Consider the following 19,208-nt stretch of genomic DNA (forward strand, 5'->3'; position numbering starts at 1 on the left):
AGAAAGTGAGTTGAAAATTTAATGTTATACTTAAATTCTAATTTAAATAATTTAAAAATATTTTTTCATTTTATTTGAATTATTTAATAGTTTAGAATGATTGTAACTTACATAATATTATTTATTTAATTTTATTATTTTTATAATACACTCTACTGTACAATTATTCGAATTTAAATCTTTAAAAAAAATTCCTTTTCAACCTTTATTTTCTCCTAAAATAATCGTAATTAATCTCAAATTTGGGCTATATAAAAGCCCAAACTTCATAAAACCGGAATATATAAAGCCCAGAGTCAACAAAAAATTGAACTCATATCTTGAGAGGCGGAGAAACGGTTCTGTTTTCGGGTCCGGCCGGCGGGACCTCTCTTCATTTTCTCTTTCCATCTCGATTTTCCGATATAATAAAAACAATAAAATTTGGAAAAAATGTTGATTCTTCATAATATTCTGTAAAAAATAGTTGCTGTTACGATTTTAGTTTTATTTGTTTGATTTTCACTAGAAAAAAAAAGTTATGCCTGGCCTCCATCGATCCTCGAGTCCGCCATTGAAGAACGGTCTTCCTCCTCAAGAGCTCCTCGATGATCTTTGCAGGTTACACTCTCTTTTCTGCTTGTTTCACGAGCATTTGGCTTTTAAATTTGTCTCCGTGTGTATTGTTTTAGGATTTGGCATAGAAGAAGTAAGTAGTGTGATTGTTAGGTGAAAAAAGGAGCGTTAACTTATTAACTCAAGATATTTGATATTGCTCGATTGAAAGCGATGTGTGTTTCGCTTAAGATTTTTACTTTTTAGTGTGATTAGCGGAGGCGCATAAGTTTTTATGCAAATATTCAGTTTAGCTATATATTGCACATTTTTGTAGTGGGAAGGTATGGAGATAAGGAGGGCATTATTATTTGAAATATCTATTGAACATGTGTATATATATTTTTTTTAATTTTGGATTGATCAGTTGAAGTGTAGCGTTTAGACCCTAGTTTTGTTTAGATGATGACGTATTGGTGGCCACCTATCTTGCAGTTGTGATGATTCATGATTTTTTTTTTAAAAAAAAACTGCTTTAATTGTCGCTAGATTCATCATCGATATTGAATTTTTTTTCCTGAAGACTGGGAGTGACTGGTGATATTAACGGTCTGATGCATGGATTAATACGTAGATTGAAACTTAGTGGCGACTGGTTTGCCTAAAGGCTTTGTCACCTTCTAGTTAAGTATAGAGTATGGAAGTTCAACTCTTTGTTGTATTAGTTGTAGATACTGGATCTATATTATGGATTGATTAATCAAGAAAGTGTATTGTTTAAGCTCAAGAATCTTTAGACTTGAGATCATGTTTATGAGGTATCAGCCACAAGTATCTCACAATTGAAAATTTTTCCCTAATGATTCTTTGACAAGTGTCAGCTGCTCATGTTGGCTTTTCTCATCAAACCAGCAAAATGCGATGAGGAAATTGGTTGTGTTGCTAGGAAGTTAATTTATAAAAGTTCACCGATTTGATCCAATTACTGGATGATGGTCTTTTGTTCGATACTTTTCCTTTAATTTTCCCCTCAAATGTGTTGTCAACTTGTCATGGCAATAATTGCCCTTTGATGACCTAAGCGTTCTCCCTCTCTTTTGTAAACAGTTGCCTTGTATCTGCCCTTTTTGCCCCCTCTAGTTCTACATAAAGCTTACTTTTAATAATTGTTGTGCAGTCGGTTTGTTTTAAATGTGCCGAAAGAGGACCAGCAGTCATTTGAGAGAATTTTCTTCCTTGTGGAGTACGCACATTGGTTTTACGAGGACAATACAGCAGAAAAAAAAAATCCATCGCTGAAGTCATTCAATCTGAAAGAGTTCACCTCTTTATGTATCCTATATTTGATGCATCTTTATTGCAGCGATATGTTGCTATCACCAGACTGCTGGCTGATTTATCAAATATTCAGACTTAATTTCGACTCCATTATGATATTTTTCATTTGTAATTGTTCAATAAACTTTTCATCTACTATTATCATAGCTTTTTACTTGAAAGTATTCCCTCTCCCCCCAAAATAATAATAATAATAATAATAAAGTTTGGCGTTATCTATCTTTTATCACGGCTTGGTTTATGTAAACATCCAGGCTCTAGTTACTTGTCAAATTGAAACCAGTTATGCAATTACATTTTTTTGTGGGCATATTTCTAAGGTGATTAATTTTTTTATAATAATTGGAGGCCTCGTTAAACATCTCCTTCATAATCATCAACATACTAGACCGTATGTCATCGAAAATTGGAAGGAGGAAAAGAGTATATCATGATTTATTAAATAATCAAACCAATACATCTTAGAAGAAAGAACGCACCAATTTAGATACAGACACCAAATTAAGAAAAACCAGAAAACCTCTCAGAAACTCCCCTCAAACAACCAAATAAAACAAGAACAACCTTATCCGATACCAACTCACACCTATCCTTAATGATTAAACATGTCAATAGTAAGTAAGCAGAATGACTTACGCATTGAGCTTAAAGGTGAAGGACCGGGATTTTGTCCTATTTTTGCCTGTAATTATTTCCCTTGGTCCTGATTCTTTGTTTTTTTGCTAGAATCCCTGTTCTTTCTGCCATTTATCTATCAATCATGGTTACTTAAATTTTACCCTGCTTGATTTTTTAGATCGTGCGCGCGCGCGCGTTTCCTTATGTGAGACCTTGTAGCTTTTTTGCTTAAATGCTAAATTTTACTTTGTTGTTGTAAATAAATAGTACTTTAGGCTTCCATTTCATAGAACCTGTACCATTGCGAAAAGGGGAAAACCTTTTTCTCAAAGAGGAAGTTGGACCTTGAACATGTGACATCTTATGTCCCTAAAAAAGATGTCTTCTGGTTCCATCTTGTTTTTACTCTCAAACTGAAGGTTAGACTTTATAGTCTAGACTATCAAGTGCAACATAATTTAAGCTACTTTTTGACTTGACATTTTTTGTTTACTTCTAGAGGACATCTATATGGCATTTTCTGTACTCTCTATTACTTAATGTTATGAGTATGATACATTTTCTTGTTTCTTTATTTCCTTAACGTGTTCCAGTGTTTAACATCTGTGACGTATTAAGTGTTGCGGAAGACGGCTATCGGATAGAGCAAAATCACAACTGATAATTTGAGAAAATAAAAATGAAGATAAAAGAGACAAAATTTATGTGGAAAACCCCTAAATTATATAGGGTAAAAACCACGGGCAATAGTAGAAGAATTTTACTATGAGAAAATAGGAATTACAACTTCTCTCGATCTACCAAGGAGAAAACAATGATAATTCTCTCTTGATAAAAAGAAGAAAATAACTCTCAAGAAACTCTCTAATCTCTCTAGTATTAGAAGAAAGCTAGAATGCTTTGGGATGATTTTGAAGCTAAATGAGCTAGGGTATTTATAATTGAAGCTTTAAGGACTAATTTGTAAATACCCTAAATTATAATGGCTAAAATTGAGGTTCTACCATTGTTGAAAAATCAACAAATTCTGCACCTACCATTCGGTGCCTACAATTCTTGACTTCATTCATTATTTTTTTTCTTCAACACCTTTCGGTGCCATGTGCACCAACAATCTCCCACTTGAAGATTTGATTGGAACAATCATATCTTCACATCATTCTTTCTACCTTGTACCATCATGTTGCTTACGTTTCTGACATACCACATGAGGATCGACAACAAGTAAATTTATCAGCGTTGATCGCTTTCATCATGAAATCTGCTATGTTGTCTTTGGTGTGGATATTCTGTATATCTACCGTCCCTTCTTCCACCTTTTCATGAATGAAATGGTACTGAACTCGTATGTGCTTTGTCCTTGAATGAAATGCTGGATTCCTTGCTAAATGCAAGGCGCTTTGACTGTCACAAAACAGAGAGACATACTCTTGATTGTGCCCAAGCTCCTCCAATAGCATCTTCAACCAAATTGCTCTTGTGTAGCTGCTACATATTCTTCCTCTGTTGTGGATGTAGCCACAACTGACTGTAATTTTGAAACCCAACTTACACCTCCACCAACAACTTTGAACACATATCCTATTATAGATTTGCTTTTATCCAAATCCCCTGCATATTCAGAATCTACATACCCATTGATTAGTAAGTTTGATCCTCCGTAACATAATGCAATATTTGAGGTCCCTTTGATGTATTTCAGGATCCTCTTTACTGTATTCCAATGCTCTATGCCTGGATTCGCCATGTACCGACTAACCACTCCCACTGCTTGTGCAATGTCTGGTCTTGTGCATATCATAGCGAACATTAAACTTCCCACTGCTGATGTATACGGTACTCGAGACATCTTCATCCTCTCTTCTTCATTGCTAGGACTCATACTTGAGGATAATTTGAAGTTAATAGGAAGAGGGGTAAAAATTGGCTTACAATCTTGCATGTTGAATCGTGATAAGATCTTCTTCAAGTAATTCTTTTGTGAAAGCCAAATCTTCCTATTACGTCTGTCTCGGTGAATTTGCATCCATAGAATCTTGTTTACTGATCCCAAGTCCTTCATTTCAAATTCCCTAGCCAGTTGTGCCTTCAATTCGTCAATATGATCTTTTTTTGGGTCCTGCAACCAACATGTCATCCACATACAACAACAATATAACAAAATCGTTATCACCAGACCTCTTGAAATAAGCACAAGGGTATGCATTAAGTCTGTTGTATCCAAGGCACATAATAAAGGAATCAAATATCTTATACCAACACCTCGGCGCCTACTTTAGACCGTATAGAGATTTGTTCAACCTGCAAACCAAGTTCTTCTTTTCGAATTCTTCAAAACCTTCAAACTGGAGCATATAAATCTCTTCTTCAAGATTTCCATGAAGAAAAGCTGTTTTAACATCTAACTGCTCTAGATGTAAGTTCAATGTAGCACACATTGCCAAAACTGCTCGAAATGTTGTTAGTCAAACCACATGAGAAAAGATTTCATTGAAATCAATACCTTCTTTTTTAGCATATCCCTTGACCACCAGCCTTTCACGATACCTCTTAACTTGATCGTCACCATTTCGCTTGATTTTAAAGACCCATTTGTTACCAATTAGCTTCCTTCCTTGTGGTAGTGGCACAAAGTCCCATGTATTATTTTTATGAAGGGCTTCAATTTCTTCTTGCATCGCCATCATCCATAATGAAGCATCTGAGTTGTTTATTGCCTCCTGGTATGTTGATGGCTCACCGTCCTCTGTTAAAAGGCAGTATGCAATATTATATTCTCTAACATAATCTGAGTGACAATTGGGACGTCTTCTCACACGATCTGATTGACGAGTTGTTGGAGCTTCAGAACTCTCTAGTTCTTGTTCATCATGTGCTGGTTCTACTTCAAAAGAATCTCCTTGTTTAACCTCCTTTTCTACATGTATCTGCGTAGTCTCTGACTTTTCAGTGCTATCATCGTCTTCTTTTCGTTTTAGTTTATCTTCTACAAAGATAACATCTCTGCTGATGATCACTTTACGGGCAGTGGGATCCCACAAGCGATACCCCTTTACACCATCAACATACCCCAAGAATTTGCATTTCATGGATTTTGGATCCAACTTTGAAATTTCTTGGGAGTTGTACATCACGTACACAACACTTCCAAATACATGGAGGTTTGAATAATCAGTTGGTTTACCAGTCCACATCTCCATTGGTGTCTTCAGCTCTATTGCAGTTGATAGAGCTCGATTCACCAAATAACAGGCAGTATTGACTGCTTCTGCCCAGAATGATTTTTCTAGGCCTGCATCCCTCAACATTGCTCTTGTTCTTTCTAACAAGGTTCTGCTCATCCACTCTGCCACTCCATTTTGTTGAGGAGTGTTCGCCACTGTAAACTATCTTTTGATGCCTTCTTTCCTGCAAAAGTCATCAAATTCTTCGCTTGTGTATTCTCCTCCATTATCTGTTCTGAAACACTTGATCTTATTTCCAGAATCAAGTTCCACCCGCGCTTTGAAGTTTTTGAAAGTTGAAAACACATCTGACTTCTTCTTAATGGGGTACACCCAACATCTCCTGGAGTAGTCATCAATAAATGAGACAAAGTACTTTGCTTCACCTAGGGATGTAACTGGTGCTTGCCATACGTCAGAGTGAACCAATTCTAGAACACTTTTCCTTTGGAATTTGATGTGTTGAATTTAAACCGGTGCTGCTTACTTGTTATGCAATACTCACACAAAGGAAGTGATACCTTAGTTAAGCCTGGAAGTAGCTTTTGCTCCACAAGGACTTTCATTGAAATGTGTCCAAATTTTTGATGCCATAGCATTAAAGAATCTGAACTACATGAGACAACAGAGTCTTCTACTTCTAGCAAAGTTTCTCCCTTAAGCATGTACAAATTTGCAGTTATCTTTTCGCCTTTCATCACCATAAACGCTCCATGGAACACCTTCATGATTCCTTTCCGTGTTTCAATATTGCTTGCATTATTATCAAACAATCCATAGGATAATAAATTTTTCTTCAAGCCTTTCACGTGCCGCACATCTCGAACAACTTTAATTGTTCCATCGTACATCTTCAATTTGATGGTTCCCACGCCAATGATCTCTAAGGCATGATCATTGCAACTATACATAGATCTTCCTGAGACATGTTCATAATGATGGAACCATTCTCTTCTTGAGGTTATGTGATATGTTGCTCCTGAATCAATGAGTCATATATCTGTAAATCTTTTTCTGCCTTCCACGATGGTTGACGCTTCACAGCATAGAGCATCTCCATCATCTGAAGTGTTTGCGGTATTGCCTTGTGGATTGGAGTTTTTATTTAGACTCCAACAATCCTTCTTCAATTGACACTTCTTTCCACAGTTGTAGCACTTTAAATTCTTCTTTCTTCTCGACTTCGATCTATCATGTTTGTGACTGCTGCTTTGGCCATGTTCTGTTGATCTCATTCTCATCGTTGCCATCGTTGTTAACGCTTCTGCTTGTTGCAGATTTACTTGTCTGCCTTCTTTTTTCTTGCGCCGATTTTCTTCTTGTAGAACAGTAGCTGCAACGTCATCGAAGACTAGACTGGTGACATTAATGTTTGTCAAGTTGATGATGAGTTGATCATACAAATCCGGTAGACTTTGAAGTAGAAGTTCAGCACGTTTTTGTTCTCATATTTTACAGCTTAAAGATGTAAGATGAGAAAATAAAGTGTTCAGTGTATTTAAGTGCTCTGTCACTGAAGTAGATTCTGGCATACAGAGAGTGTACAATTTTCTCTTAAGGAAAATTTTATTGTGCATCGATGTGGCATCGTACAGTTTGGTGAGATGATCATATATCTCCTTAGCTGTCTTTTTCTCCTCGATGCTTGACAATACTTCATCTGCTAATGCAAGATGAAAGTTTGTCATAGTATTCTTGTCCATTTCGATCCATTTGTTGTCATATGTGAAATCCACCGGCCTTTCACTGATAGCTGCTAGACAACCGTCTTTCCTCATGATGACCTTCATCTTCAATTTCCATAATGAGAAATTTCTCCCATTGAATTTTTCAATATCAAATTTCGTTGCCATAGCTTCTTTTACAGATAACTCCCACTATTTCACTATCGTGAATAGTTCTCTGGAACCTTCAAAGAATGGGTAATAACTTCTTACTTTTTTATGTTGGAGGATCCATCTTTTGGTGGCAACCACAAAGACAATAAGCAGATATTACACACTCAAATCTGGCTCGGATACCAATTGTTGTGGAAGACGGCTATCAGATAGAGCAAAATCGCAACTGATAATTTGAGAAAATAAAAATGAAGATAAAAGAGACACAAAATTTACGTGAAAAACCCCTAAATAATATAGGGTAAAAACCACGGCAACGGTATAAGAATTTCACTATAAGAAAATAGGAATCACAACTTATCTCGATCTACCAAGAAGAAAACAATGATAATTCTCTCTTGATAAAAAGGAGAAAATAACTCTCAAGAAACTCTCTAATCTCTCTAGTATTAGAAGAAAGCTAGAATGTTTTGGGATGGTTTTGAAGCTAAATGAGCTAGGGTATTTATAGTTGAAGCTTTAAGGACTAATTTGTAAATACCTTAAATTACAATGGTTAAAATTGAGGTTCTACCACTGTTGAAAAATCAACAAATTTTGCACCTACCATTCGGTGCCTATAATTCTTGACTTCATTAATTATTTTTTTTCTTCAACACATTTCGGTGCCATGTGCACCAACATTAAGGCCTCATGTTGCACATACATATGATTTATTTAAGGATTTCACTGATTACAAGGTTCGAGTTCCTGTAACGGGTGCAATTATTTTGGATGAAACATATGAACGGGTGTGTCTCTTTCTTATGCTAGTTAAAACAGGAAGTCTTTTCGTCTTCTTCATTTTTGAGACAATGTCATGTCATGTCACTGTTTTTACCAAATTGACAAGGTAACTTCACGGTACTTTTGTGCTCTGTTAATGCACTGTATACACTCATGGATTCATGCTTGAGAATGTAAATTTTGCACCTACTTTTTTATCCTATGTCTTCATTCTCTTCCTCCATATTCATACTCTCTTGTTGAAAAGTCAACATTTGTAGGCTAATTTCGGTGGAAATTATTGGGAAACTTTCGGTGAAAGTGGTGCATTTATTGCATCGAATTCAAGCTGGAATTTGTTGAAAAAATGAAAGGGAAAATACAAATTTTAGTCATTGTAATTTAGGGTATTTACAAATTAGTCCTTAAGCTTCAACTATAAATACCCTAGCTCATTTAGCTTCAAAACCATCTCAAAACATTCTAGCTTTTTTCTAATACTAGAGAGAATTTAGAGAGTTTCTTTAGAGTTGTTTTCTCCTTTTTATTAAGAGAGAATTATCATTGTTTTCTCCTTGGTAGATCGAGAGAGGTTGTAATTCCTATTTTCTCATAGTGAAATTCTTCTACCGTTTCCCGTGGTTTTTACCCTATATTATTTAGGGGTTTTCCACGTAAATTTTGTGTCTTCTTTATCTTCATTTTTATTTTCTCAAATTATCAGTTGCGATTTTGCTCTATCCGATAGCCGTCTTCCGCAACAATTGGTATTAGAGCCAGATTAGAGTGTGCAATATCTGCTTATTGTCTTTGTGGTTGCCATCAAAAGATAGATCCTCCAACATATGAAAATAAGAAGTTATTACCCATTTTTTAAAGGTTCCAGAGAATTATTCACGATAGTGAAATAGTGGGAGCTATCCGTAAAAGAAGCTATGACAACGAAATTTGATATTGAAAAATTCAATGAGAGAAATTTCTCATTGTGAAAATTAAAGATGAAGACCATCCTGAGGAAAGAAGGTTGTCTAGCAGCTATCAGTGAAAGACCGGTGGATTTCACAGATGACAACAAATGGATCAAAATTGATGAGAATGTTATGGAAAACTTTCATCTAGCATTAGCAGATGAAGTATTGTCAAGCATCAAGGAGAAGAAGACAACTAAGGAGATATGGGATCATCTCACCAAATTGTACGAGGCCACATCGCTGCACAATAAAATTTTCCTTAAGAGAAAATTGTACACTCTCCGTATGCCAGAATCTACTTCAATGACGGAGCACTTAAATACACTGAACACTTTATTTTCTCAGCTTACATCCTTAAGCTGTAAAATAGGGGAACAAGAACGTGCTGAACTTCTACTTCAAAGTCTATCGGATTCGTATGATCAACTCATCATCAACTTGACAAACAGTAATGTCACCAGTCTAGTCTTCGATGACTTTGCAACTGATGTTCTACAAGAAAAAAAATTGGCGCAAGAACAAGGAAGACAGACAAGTAAATCTGCAACAAGAAGAAGCATTGACAACGATGACAACGATGAGAGGGAGATCAATAGAACGTGACCAAAGCAGCAGTCACAAACATGGTAGATCGAAGTCGAGGAACAAGAAGAATTTAAAGTGTTACAACTGTAGAAAGAAGGGTCACTTGAAGAAGGATTATTGGAGTCTAAATAAAAACTCCAACCCACAAGGCAATACCGCAAACACTTCAGATGATGGAGATGCTCTATGTTGTGAAGCGTTAACCACCGTGGAAGGCAGAAAAAGATTTGCAGATATATGACTCATTGATTCGGGAGCAACATATCACATGACCTCAAGAAGAGAATGGTTCTATCATTATGAACCTGTCTCAGGAGGATCTGTGTATAGTTGCAATGATCATGCCTTAGAGATCATTGGCGTAAGAACCATCAAATTGAAGATGTATGATTGAACAATTAAATTTGTTCGAGATGTGTGACACGTGAAAGGCCTGAAGAAAAATTTATTATCCTACGGATTGTTGGATAATAATGCAAGCAAGATTGAAACACAGAAAGGAATCATGAAGGTGTTTTGTGGAGCGTTTGTGGTGCTGAAAGGCGAAAAGATAGCAACAAACTTGTACATTCTGAAGGGAGAGACTTTGCTAGAAGTAGAAGCCTTTGTTGCCTCATGTAGTTCAGATTCTGCAATGCTATGGCATCAGAAACTTGGACACATGTCAGAACAAGGAATGAAAGCCATTGCGGAGAAAAAACTACTTCCAGGCTTAACGAATGTATCACTTACTTTATGTGAGCATTGTATAACAAGTAAGCAGCACCGGTTGAAATTCAACACGTCAAATTCTAGAGGCAAAAGTGTTCTAGAATTGGTTCACTCTGACGTATGGCAAGCATCGGTTACATCCCTAGGCGAAGCAAAATACTTTGTCTCATTCATTGATGACTACTCTAGGAGATGCTGGGTGTACCCTATTGAGAAGAAGTCAGATGTGTTTTTCAACTTTCAAAAACTTCAAAGCGCGGGTGGAACTTGATTATGGAAATAAGATCATGTGTTTCAGAACAGATAATGGAGGAGAATACACAAGCGAAGAATTTGATGACTTTTGCATGAAAGAATGCATCAAAAGACAGTTCACAGTGGCGAACACTCCTCAACAAAATGGAGTGGCAGAGCGGATGAACAGAACCTTGTTAGAAATAACAAGAGCAATGTTGAGGGATGCAGGCCTAGAAAAATCATTATGGGCAGAAGCAGTCAATACCGCCTGTTATTTGGTGAATCGAGCTTCATCAACTGCAATAGAGCTGAAGACGCCAATGGAGATGTGGACTGGTAAACTAGCTGATTATTCAAAACTCCATGTATTTGGAAGTATTGTGTACGTGATGTACAACTCACAAGAAATCTCAAAGTTGGATCCAAAATCCAGGAAATGCAAATTCTTGGGGTATGCTGATGGTGTAAAGGGGTATCGCTTGTGAGATCCCACTGCCCGCAAAGTGATCATTAGCAGGGATGCTATCTTTGTAGAAGATAAGCTACAAAGAAAAGAAGAAGATGTTAGTGCTAAAAAGTCAAAGACTACACAGATACATGTGGAAAATGAGTTTGAACAATGAGATTCTTCTGAAGTAGAACCAGCACATGATGAACAAGAACCAGAGAGTTCTGAAGCTCCAACAACTCGTCAATCAGATCGTGTGAGAAGACGTCCCAATTGGCACTCAGATTATGTTATAGAAGGTAATATTGCATACTGCCTTTTAACAGAGGACGGTGAGCCATCAACATACCATGAGGCAATAAACAGCTCAGTTGCTTAACTGTGGATGATGGCGATGCAAGAAGAAATTGAAGCCCTTAATAAAAATAATATATGGGACCTTGTGCCACTACCACAAGGAAGGAAGTCAATTGATAACAAATGGGTCTTCAAAATCAAGCAAAATGGTGACCATCAAGTTGAGAGGTATCATGCAAGACTGGTGGTCAAAGGATATGCTCAAAAAGAAGGTATTGATTTTAACGAAATATTTCTCATGTGGTTCGACTAACAACAGTTCAAGTAGTTTTGGCAATGTGTGCTATATTGGACTTACATCTAGAGCAGCTAGATGTTAAAACAGCTTTTCTTCATGGAAATCTTGAAGAAGAAATTTATATGCTCCAGCCTGAAGGTTTTGAAGAAAAAAGAAAAGAAGAACTTGGTTTGCAGGTTGAACAAATCTATGTACGGTCTAAAGCAGGCGTCGAGGTGTTGGTATAAGAGATTTGATTCCTTCATTATGTGCCTTGTATACAACAAACTTAATGCTGACCCTTGTGCTTATTTCAAGAGGTCTGGTGATAATCATTTTGTTATATTGTTGTTGTATGTGGATGACATGTTGGTTGCAGGACCCAACAAAGATTATATTGAAGAATTGAAGGCACAACTGGCTAGGGAATTTGAAATGAAGGACTTAGGATCAACAAACAAGATTCTAGGGATGCAAATTCACCGAGACAGAAGTAATAGGAAGATTTGGCTTTCACAAAATAATTACTTGAAGAAGATCTTGTCACGATTCAATATGCAAGATTGTAAGCCAATTTCTACCCCTCTTCCTATTAACTTCAAATTATCCTCCAGTATGAGTCCTAGTAGTGAAGAAGAGAGGATGAATATGTCTCGAGTGTCGTATGCATCGACAGTGGGAAGTTTAATGCTCGCTATGATATGCACAAGACCAGACATTACACAAGCAGTGGGAGTGGTTAGTCGGTACATGGCGAATCCAAGCAAAGAGCATTGTAATATAATAAAGAGGATCTTGAGATACATCAAAGGGACCTCAAATATTGCATTATGTTACGGAGGATCAAACTTTCTAATCAATGGGTATGTAGATTCTGACTATGCAGGGGATTTGGATAAAAACAAATCTACAACAGGATATGTGTTCAAAGTTATTGGTGGAGCTGTAAGTTGGGTTTCAAAATTGCAGTCAATTGTGGCTACATCCACAACAGAAGCAGAATATGTAGCAGCTACACAAGCCAGTAAAAAAACAATTTGGTTGAAGATGCTATTGGAGGAGCTTGGGCACAATCAAGAGTATGTCTCACTGTTTTGTGACAGTCAAAGTGCCTTGCATCTAGCAAGGAATCCAACATTTCATTCAAGGACAAAGCACATACGAGTTCAATACCATTTCATTCGTGAAAAGGTGGAAGAAGGAACGGTAGATATGCAGAAGATCCATACCAAAGACAACATAGCAGATTTCATGACGAAGGCAATCAATGCTGATAAATTTACCTGGTGTCGATCCTCTTGTGGCCTGTCAGAGACGTAAGCAACATGAAGGTACAAGGTAGAAAGAATGGTGTGAAGATATGATTGTTTCAATCAAATCTTCAAGTGGGAGATTGTTGAAAAGTCAACATTTGTAGGCTAATTTCAGTGGAAATTATTGGGAAACTTTCGGTGAAAGTGGTGCATTTATTGCACCGAATTCAAGCTGGAATTTTTTGAAAAAATGAAAGGGAAAAATACAAATTTTAGTCATTGTAATTTAGGGTATTTACAAATTAGTCCTTAAGCTTCAACTATAAATACCCTATCTCATTTAGCTTTAAAACCATCCCAAAGCATTCTAGCTTTCTTCCAATACTAGAGAGAATTTAGAGAGTTTCTTGAGAGTTGTTTTCTCCTTTTTATCAAGAGAAAATTATCATTGTTTTCTCCTTGGTAGATCGAGAGAGGTTGTAATTCCTATTTTCTTATAGTGAAATTCTTCTACCGTTGCCCGTGGTTTTTACCCTATATTATTTAGGGGGTTTCCACGTAAATTTTGTGTCTTCTTTATCTTCATTTTTATTTTCTCAAATTATCAGTTGCGATTTTGCTCTATCCGATAACCGTCTTCCGCAACATCTCTTGTTACATCTATCATAGATTTTGTGTTGTTTCATCTACATGCACTTATGGAAAATTCAATCAAAGCTATTTCTTGTAATTCAGGATTATCATATATGTTGAAGTGAATTCAGTGTCTTTGCTTTGTGTTTGCAATTAATAGCGCATCCTAGTGAAGGTATGGAAAGGGAAGAGTTGGAGCATCCCACATGGGAAAAAGAACAAAGACGAGGAAGACCATGCATGTGCTATTCGAGAAGCAAGCTTATTTTTTCATAGATGCTCTTTGCCTTCTTAAATGAGAATATGTACAATGATTTAATGGTAATTAGCTCTACTATGTTTGAACATCTGGAAACTGATCCCTATTTAATCAGATTGGAAATACAGTCCTTTCTGCAAGTGGTTTAACCTTTTGCAAACAAGATGAATCTTTTTTTGTTGTTCATTCAAACAAGATGAATCTATTCAGTATTGTTTTGTTCTTGAGATGGTAGTAAGACTCTACTAGCTAATACAAATCGCTACAGAGTTGAAGTATAATCAGAATGATCTTTTTTTTTTCTACTTGTGATTACCATGGACGAGGAAGAAATGTAAATTCTATATTAGTGTATACCGTATAACTAGCTTTCCATACCTGTTCATTAAACTCTCAAAAGCAACAGCTAGGGTAGCTTGCTAATCCCTTATTATACCTTTCATTAAACTTCATCAGTGGACATGGAGCCATTGTATATGTAAATTGCTACCTGTAATTTCATCACTGCATGTTTCTCTTGTCATTTGGAGGAACAATAGAGTTAATGGTACCTAAAAAGATGGTTAAGGGAATCCATATCATTACCTATTTGTGTAAAACTGAATCATTTGAATTGGCTCTAAAATGTGCAAGTTTTGAAATTGAACAAATTTCATAAAAGGTAGCCAAGTATCCGGGGTAATGAAAAATCAATTAAAAAAATGAACAAATAGAAGTGCCTTGCACATTTTAATTTGGTTTGCTTTCAAGTGCTTCACTCCATCTTTAATACCTCAATTACTGTATTTTTGTTTCCTGGAAATATCATTAATAGGTACCCATGGCCCTGTTTTGTCCCATGTTTTCTGATGAGTTCTGTTTTATTCTTGTCAAGGGATCTGTGTGTGGAAAGCAAAAAATTGTTCTACTGGGAGTAACTCGATGACTGTGGAGTGCCAATGTACTAGGTTTACATCTGATGCTAACTAGATGGACACTGGTCCCGGGAAGAGTTTCAGAAACTTCAGATTTGATAGTGCTGCGATATTAAGAGCATTAGAAGCTGGCTTTTCTGCTTGAAAATCAGACAAGTTCTTCATTTTTGTTCACATAGCCAGGACCTGAATGGCTGGATTAGTTGCTAGAACTTCACCTGGAAAGCATACAGCATCATTGCCCCAATCGTATGTATATTCTGCATCAGGTGTTCAGGTATGTTAAAACATGCAAATTGTGTACAAAAAAGCCTGTGGCAACGTATGGTGTTCTTGTTTTTTGTTCTGTTAGTCAAAGCTAATGAACTAGATCTTTCAATTCTGACCCGAATCTGAAACCTAACCTGATTAACCTGAATCCGAACTGAATCAAATCTGATTTGTAAAATGTCAACAACCCAAAATCTACCCAACTTGAGGGGCAAATGATTTGATCAAGTAGCCCAAAACGACTCATCCAAAAACCCGACTAGCAAACTTGGATGACCTGAAAATTTTAAAACCCAATTAGACTTGGATCTAGATTGATCTGAACTAAAAATCCAATCCCCTCAATTGATAGGTATATATAGTCTCTTAGGATATTACTAAATGTTACTCTGTTCATTCTTGTAATTTATTGCATTTCTTGTGGTTCTGATCCGTGTGATTCCTGAATTTTTTATATTTATTTCACATTACTTTTTCTTGTCTTTCAACCCACCTTTTTTTTGTTTGTAAATCAAATCAGGTTTGAATTTCTCCGAACGAATTTTCGGATGTATGGTCAGGGGAGGTTGGCATGAATTGTACGGATAGAAGGTTGTGAAGAGAGATGTATGGTTAGAGGTGATGAACCGACAGATTAAAAATCGGACATTACTACTACATCAGTGAAGAAGACGGCAAGTAAAAAGTCAAAAAAGGGTAAGGGTTAAAGGAAGATGGGTATTGCTTGTTTCTTTCTTTCTTTAGTGTGATGGTTTTGTTCGTGCCTTCGTTTTTGCCATTATTAGGGCTACGCATGCAGTGCAGCATTGATTGCTGTTTGGAATATGGACCACAATGAAAGCTCTTGAAAAAAAATGATTTTCTTGGAATATGGACTAAAATAAACAGATGTCTATTTTTTTTTTAAGATTGGTAACCAGATTTCATTAAAATTAGAAAGAATCAAAATTACAAAGCATCAATACGTAGAAATTTTTTTTGAGACAATAATTACTAAAATACGCATACAAAACTAAAATTTTAAATCTAAAGATACGAAGAAAATTAAAACATTCTATTGAGAATGACATCAAAACCTAATAACCTCCATAAAAAATATTTGTTTATATCGAATGAAACGCTTTACGAAGTGATAAAAAAGTGGATAGCGAACCAAACAATCTGGTAGGCTTTTTCGCTACACAATTTTAATTACATCGACAGACAACCTTTTATCAAAAGAGGGGATCCGACTATACGTGACCACCGAACAAACCAATCAGAAAATAAACGTTGTGATTATTTTTGTGCGAGAACCAAAACGACCGCAAAGATATGCGAAAAACGTACCAAAATCCATAAGTATCGTGCCACAAGAGCATAAAAAACACGTACCACAAGAACAGAGAAAAACATGTCACAAGGAAAGATATTCTTTTTCAAAATTAAAAGGACTCAAGAAAAAAGAAAATAAAGAACATAGTATAAAAAACAAGAGAACTAATAATCTCCGGCGGTCGACAACTAATATTAAAATTAATGCCACCGTCGGCTAAACAAAAATCAAAATAAAGAAGAAGACGACATAAAAATATCGAGAGAAAATTAAGATGAAGAAAAGGAGAGACGGCTAGAGTTAGATACTTCTATCTATATAAATATAAGAAAGCTATAAATAAATTGAATCTAAGTTTAATTATATTAATACCAATTGAGTCTTAGTTAAATTGGTATTATTATTATTATTTTAACATATGAGAGAATATAACTTCAAGCATAATCAAAAGTGTAGTATCCTTTAGTTTATGAGTAATGAACTTTTGATAGTTAATATTGTGTAAAAAAATGAAGCATAAATATAATTAAATTAATTTTTTATTTTATTTAAAAAAAAGCTCAAGCAAATGAGTTGAGACTTGAGAGTGATGAACACATGAAAAATCAAAATAGTAGGGCACGTTTAAGAAAATTTCAACTCTGAAAGCCCAACATGCCAACATGGTGATGGGTGTAGTCCTCTCCCCAATCTAACACATACAGTTGAAAATGACACGTTTCTATTGGTTTGGTGACTGTTGGGAGGCCCCCAATTTCTGATTCATGGTCGGTCCTCTCCCGTCCCTCTCATATTTATTAACACCGTATATTGCATTTTGAAGCTCCTCCACTTGTTTCACTACAGGTCCGTCTTTAATGCTTTCATACTTATTGATGTAAGCTTAAATATGTTTGAACTTTTTTTAATAGAAAAGAAGCCTAGAACCGAAGGCTAGAACGTTGTCACAACAGCATGGCAAGTTGAAGTGGCTATTACGCCTTTAACGAATATTTATCTTTTTGGCATCGTTTAATATATATTTCTCGAAGTTGTATATTTTCGGTTGAGTTGACGAAAGGTGCGTACCCGAGGACGCGCTTTACCCGTGTTTTCGTTGAGTTGGATGTCACGTGTGGAAAGCGTACCCCCGGAGACGCGCCTTCCATTAAATACCCCCATCCGTTTTCCCTAACTACCCCTCCTCCCTTATATAAACCCCCTCAACCCTCCCTCATTCTTCACACCAAAATCATATTCTCCTCTCTTATATAACTCAAATTTTCCAACTATTTGAGTTTTAAATTTGTTATTAGTAGTAAGAAATTTATTTTTATGTTAGTATTTTTTAAATAGTTATTATATTTTATATTAATATATTTATGTAAATATTATTTTTTTATTAAAATAATATTTATATAATTAATATTTATTTAGAATTATTAATTTTTTTTACTAATTATATTGTTTTGTCTACAGTTATAATGGAAAACGAAATGCTGTTGCGATTGGATATTGATTATATCTCCAGACATTTTAGCGATATGGTAATATTTTTTATAATTAATGTTAATATTTATCAATGTAATTAATATTGTATTTAAATGAATGTTTTTGTTTCTAATAATTTAATGTTATTGCATTTATATAATTTGTCAATGTATGTACACCTAAATATTTTTTTTTAACTTTTAAATACATAAATATTTTTAATATATTTATTTAATATAATAATTAATATTATTAGTTATAATTTTTTTTAAAATATAATAATAATTCCACCTTCTAAGTAGAGAAAAATATTAAATTAAACAAATTAAAAGTTATTAAAAAATTTATGTATACGATGACACATTTCATGTTCTGATTGGAGGATTAAATTTATTAAATTAAATTTTCAATAAGACTAATTTCATAAAATATGTAAGTCTTGAAGATTAAATATGTAATTATACTAATTTATTAACTTATGCATCAATATTTTCGTTAAATATTGATAAGAGATGACTAGATTGATAACATTTAAATAATTAACCGATAAAATTAATAGATCGATAATCAAAATCAAAAATAATAATATAACCATATGTGTAATATTATAATTTCATACATTTTTCCTATAACTACAATAAAGTCAAAACTGGTTTTCATATATTGTTATATCATATTAATGTAGATAATTTACTCCACCTTTAACACACATTAACAAAATACATTTAATAATTCTTTACATTATAATCGAAACACTTTACATAATATATTATTAATTTATAATAATAATAAAAATAAAATATTTATTATTAAACAAAATACGTGGCAGTCGAGCTGGCGAAAGGCGCATCCCCGGGGATGCGCCTTCCACACGTGGCATCCAACTCAGCGAAAACACAGGTAAAGCGCGTCCTCGGGGACGCGCCTTTCGCCAGCTCAACCGAAAGGGTGTCATTTTGAAAAATATATATTAAACGATGTTAAAAAGGTAAATATTCGTTAAAGACGTGTCAATTTGGTCAAATAGCCAGTTGAAGTTGCGTCTTGAGCTAGCAGATCAGTGATCTCTGATCTCTGTCGGGGTGAGCTGAGCTCCATCAAGTTAAAATGATCAGTTGGGGCAATCTTGGTAAGCTGATCCGCCACTTTATTTTCAGACCTGGAAATTCATTTGAATTGAACCTCCCACTCCTGACTTTGAAGGTCAGTGATATCTCGAACCAAGGGGAGGTGGCTGTAATAAGAGTTCCT

General features: G+C 35.2%; 1 protein-coding gene across 1 annotated transcript; it reads left to right on the plus strand.

The window, feature by feature from the left end:
* Positions 1-444: 444 nt before the first annotated feature.
* LOC120128649 (mRNA-decapping enzyme subunit 2-like) lies at positions 445-15,047 on the plus strand. Its single transcript, XM_039146296.1, has 7 exons — positions 445-600; positions 1,712-1,866; positions 3,084-3,102; positions 8,235-8,343; positions 13,890-13,985; positions 14,803-14,868; positions 14,958-15,047. The coding sequence occupies exons 1-7, from the start codon at positions 521-523 to the stop codon at positions 15,045-15,047; spliced, it is 615 nt and encodes a 204-aa protein (XP_039002227.1). The 5' UTR covers positions 445-520.
* The last annotated feature ends 4,161 nt before the right edge of the window (positions 15,048-19,208 follow it).

The sequence above is a fragment of the Hibiscus syriacus genome, unplaced genomic scaffold (assembly GCF_006381635.1).
Source record: "Hibiscus syriacus cultivar Baekdansim isolate YM2019G1 unplaced genomic scaffold, ASM638163v2 tig00110482_pilon, whole genome shotgun sequence".
NCBI lineage: Eukaryota > Viridiplantae > Streptophyta > Magnoliopsida > Malvales > Malvaceae > Hibiscus > Hibiscus syriacus.

What these genes read in the sequence shown, in the direction of transcription:
- LOC120128649 (XM_039146296.1), top strand. Translation starts at nt 521, where the DNA reads ATGCCTGGCCTCCATCGATCCTCGAGTCCGCCATTGAAGAACGGTCTT. An exon ending in CTCCTCGATGATCTTTGCAG is followed by an intron (nt 601 to 1,711) that starts GTTACACTCTCT and finishes ATTGTTGTGCAG; the next exon opens with TCGGTTTGTTTTAAATGTGC. An exon ending in TGGATGAAACATATGAACGG is followed by an intron (nt 8,344 to 13,889) that starts GTGTGTCTCTTT and finishes TGCAATTAATAG; the next exon opens with CGCATCCTAGTGAAGGTATG.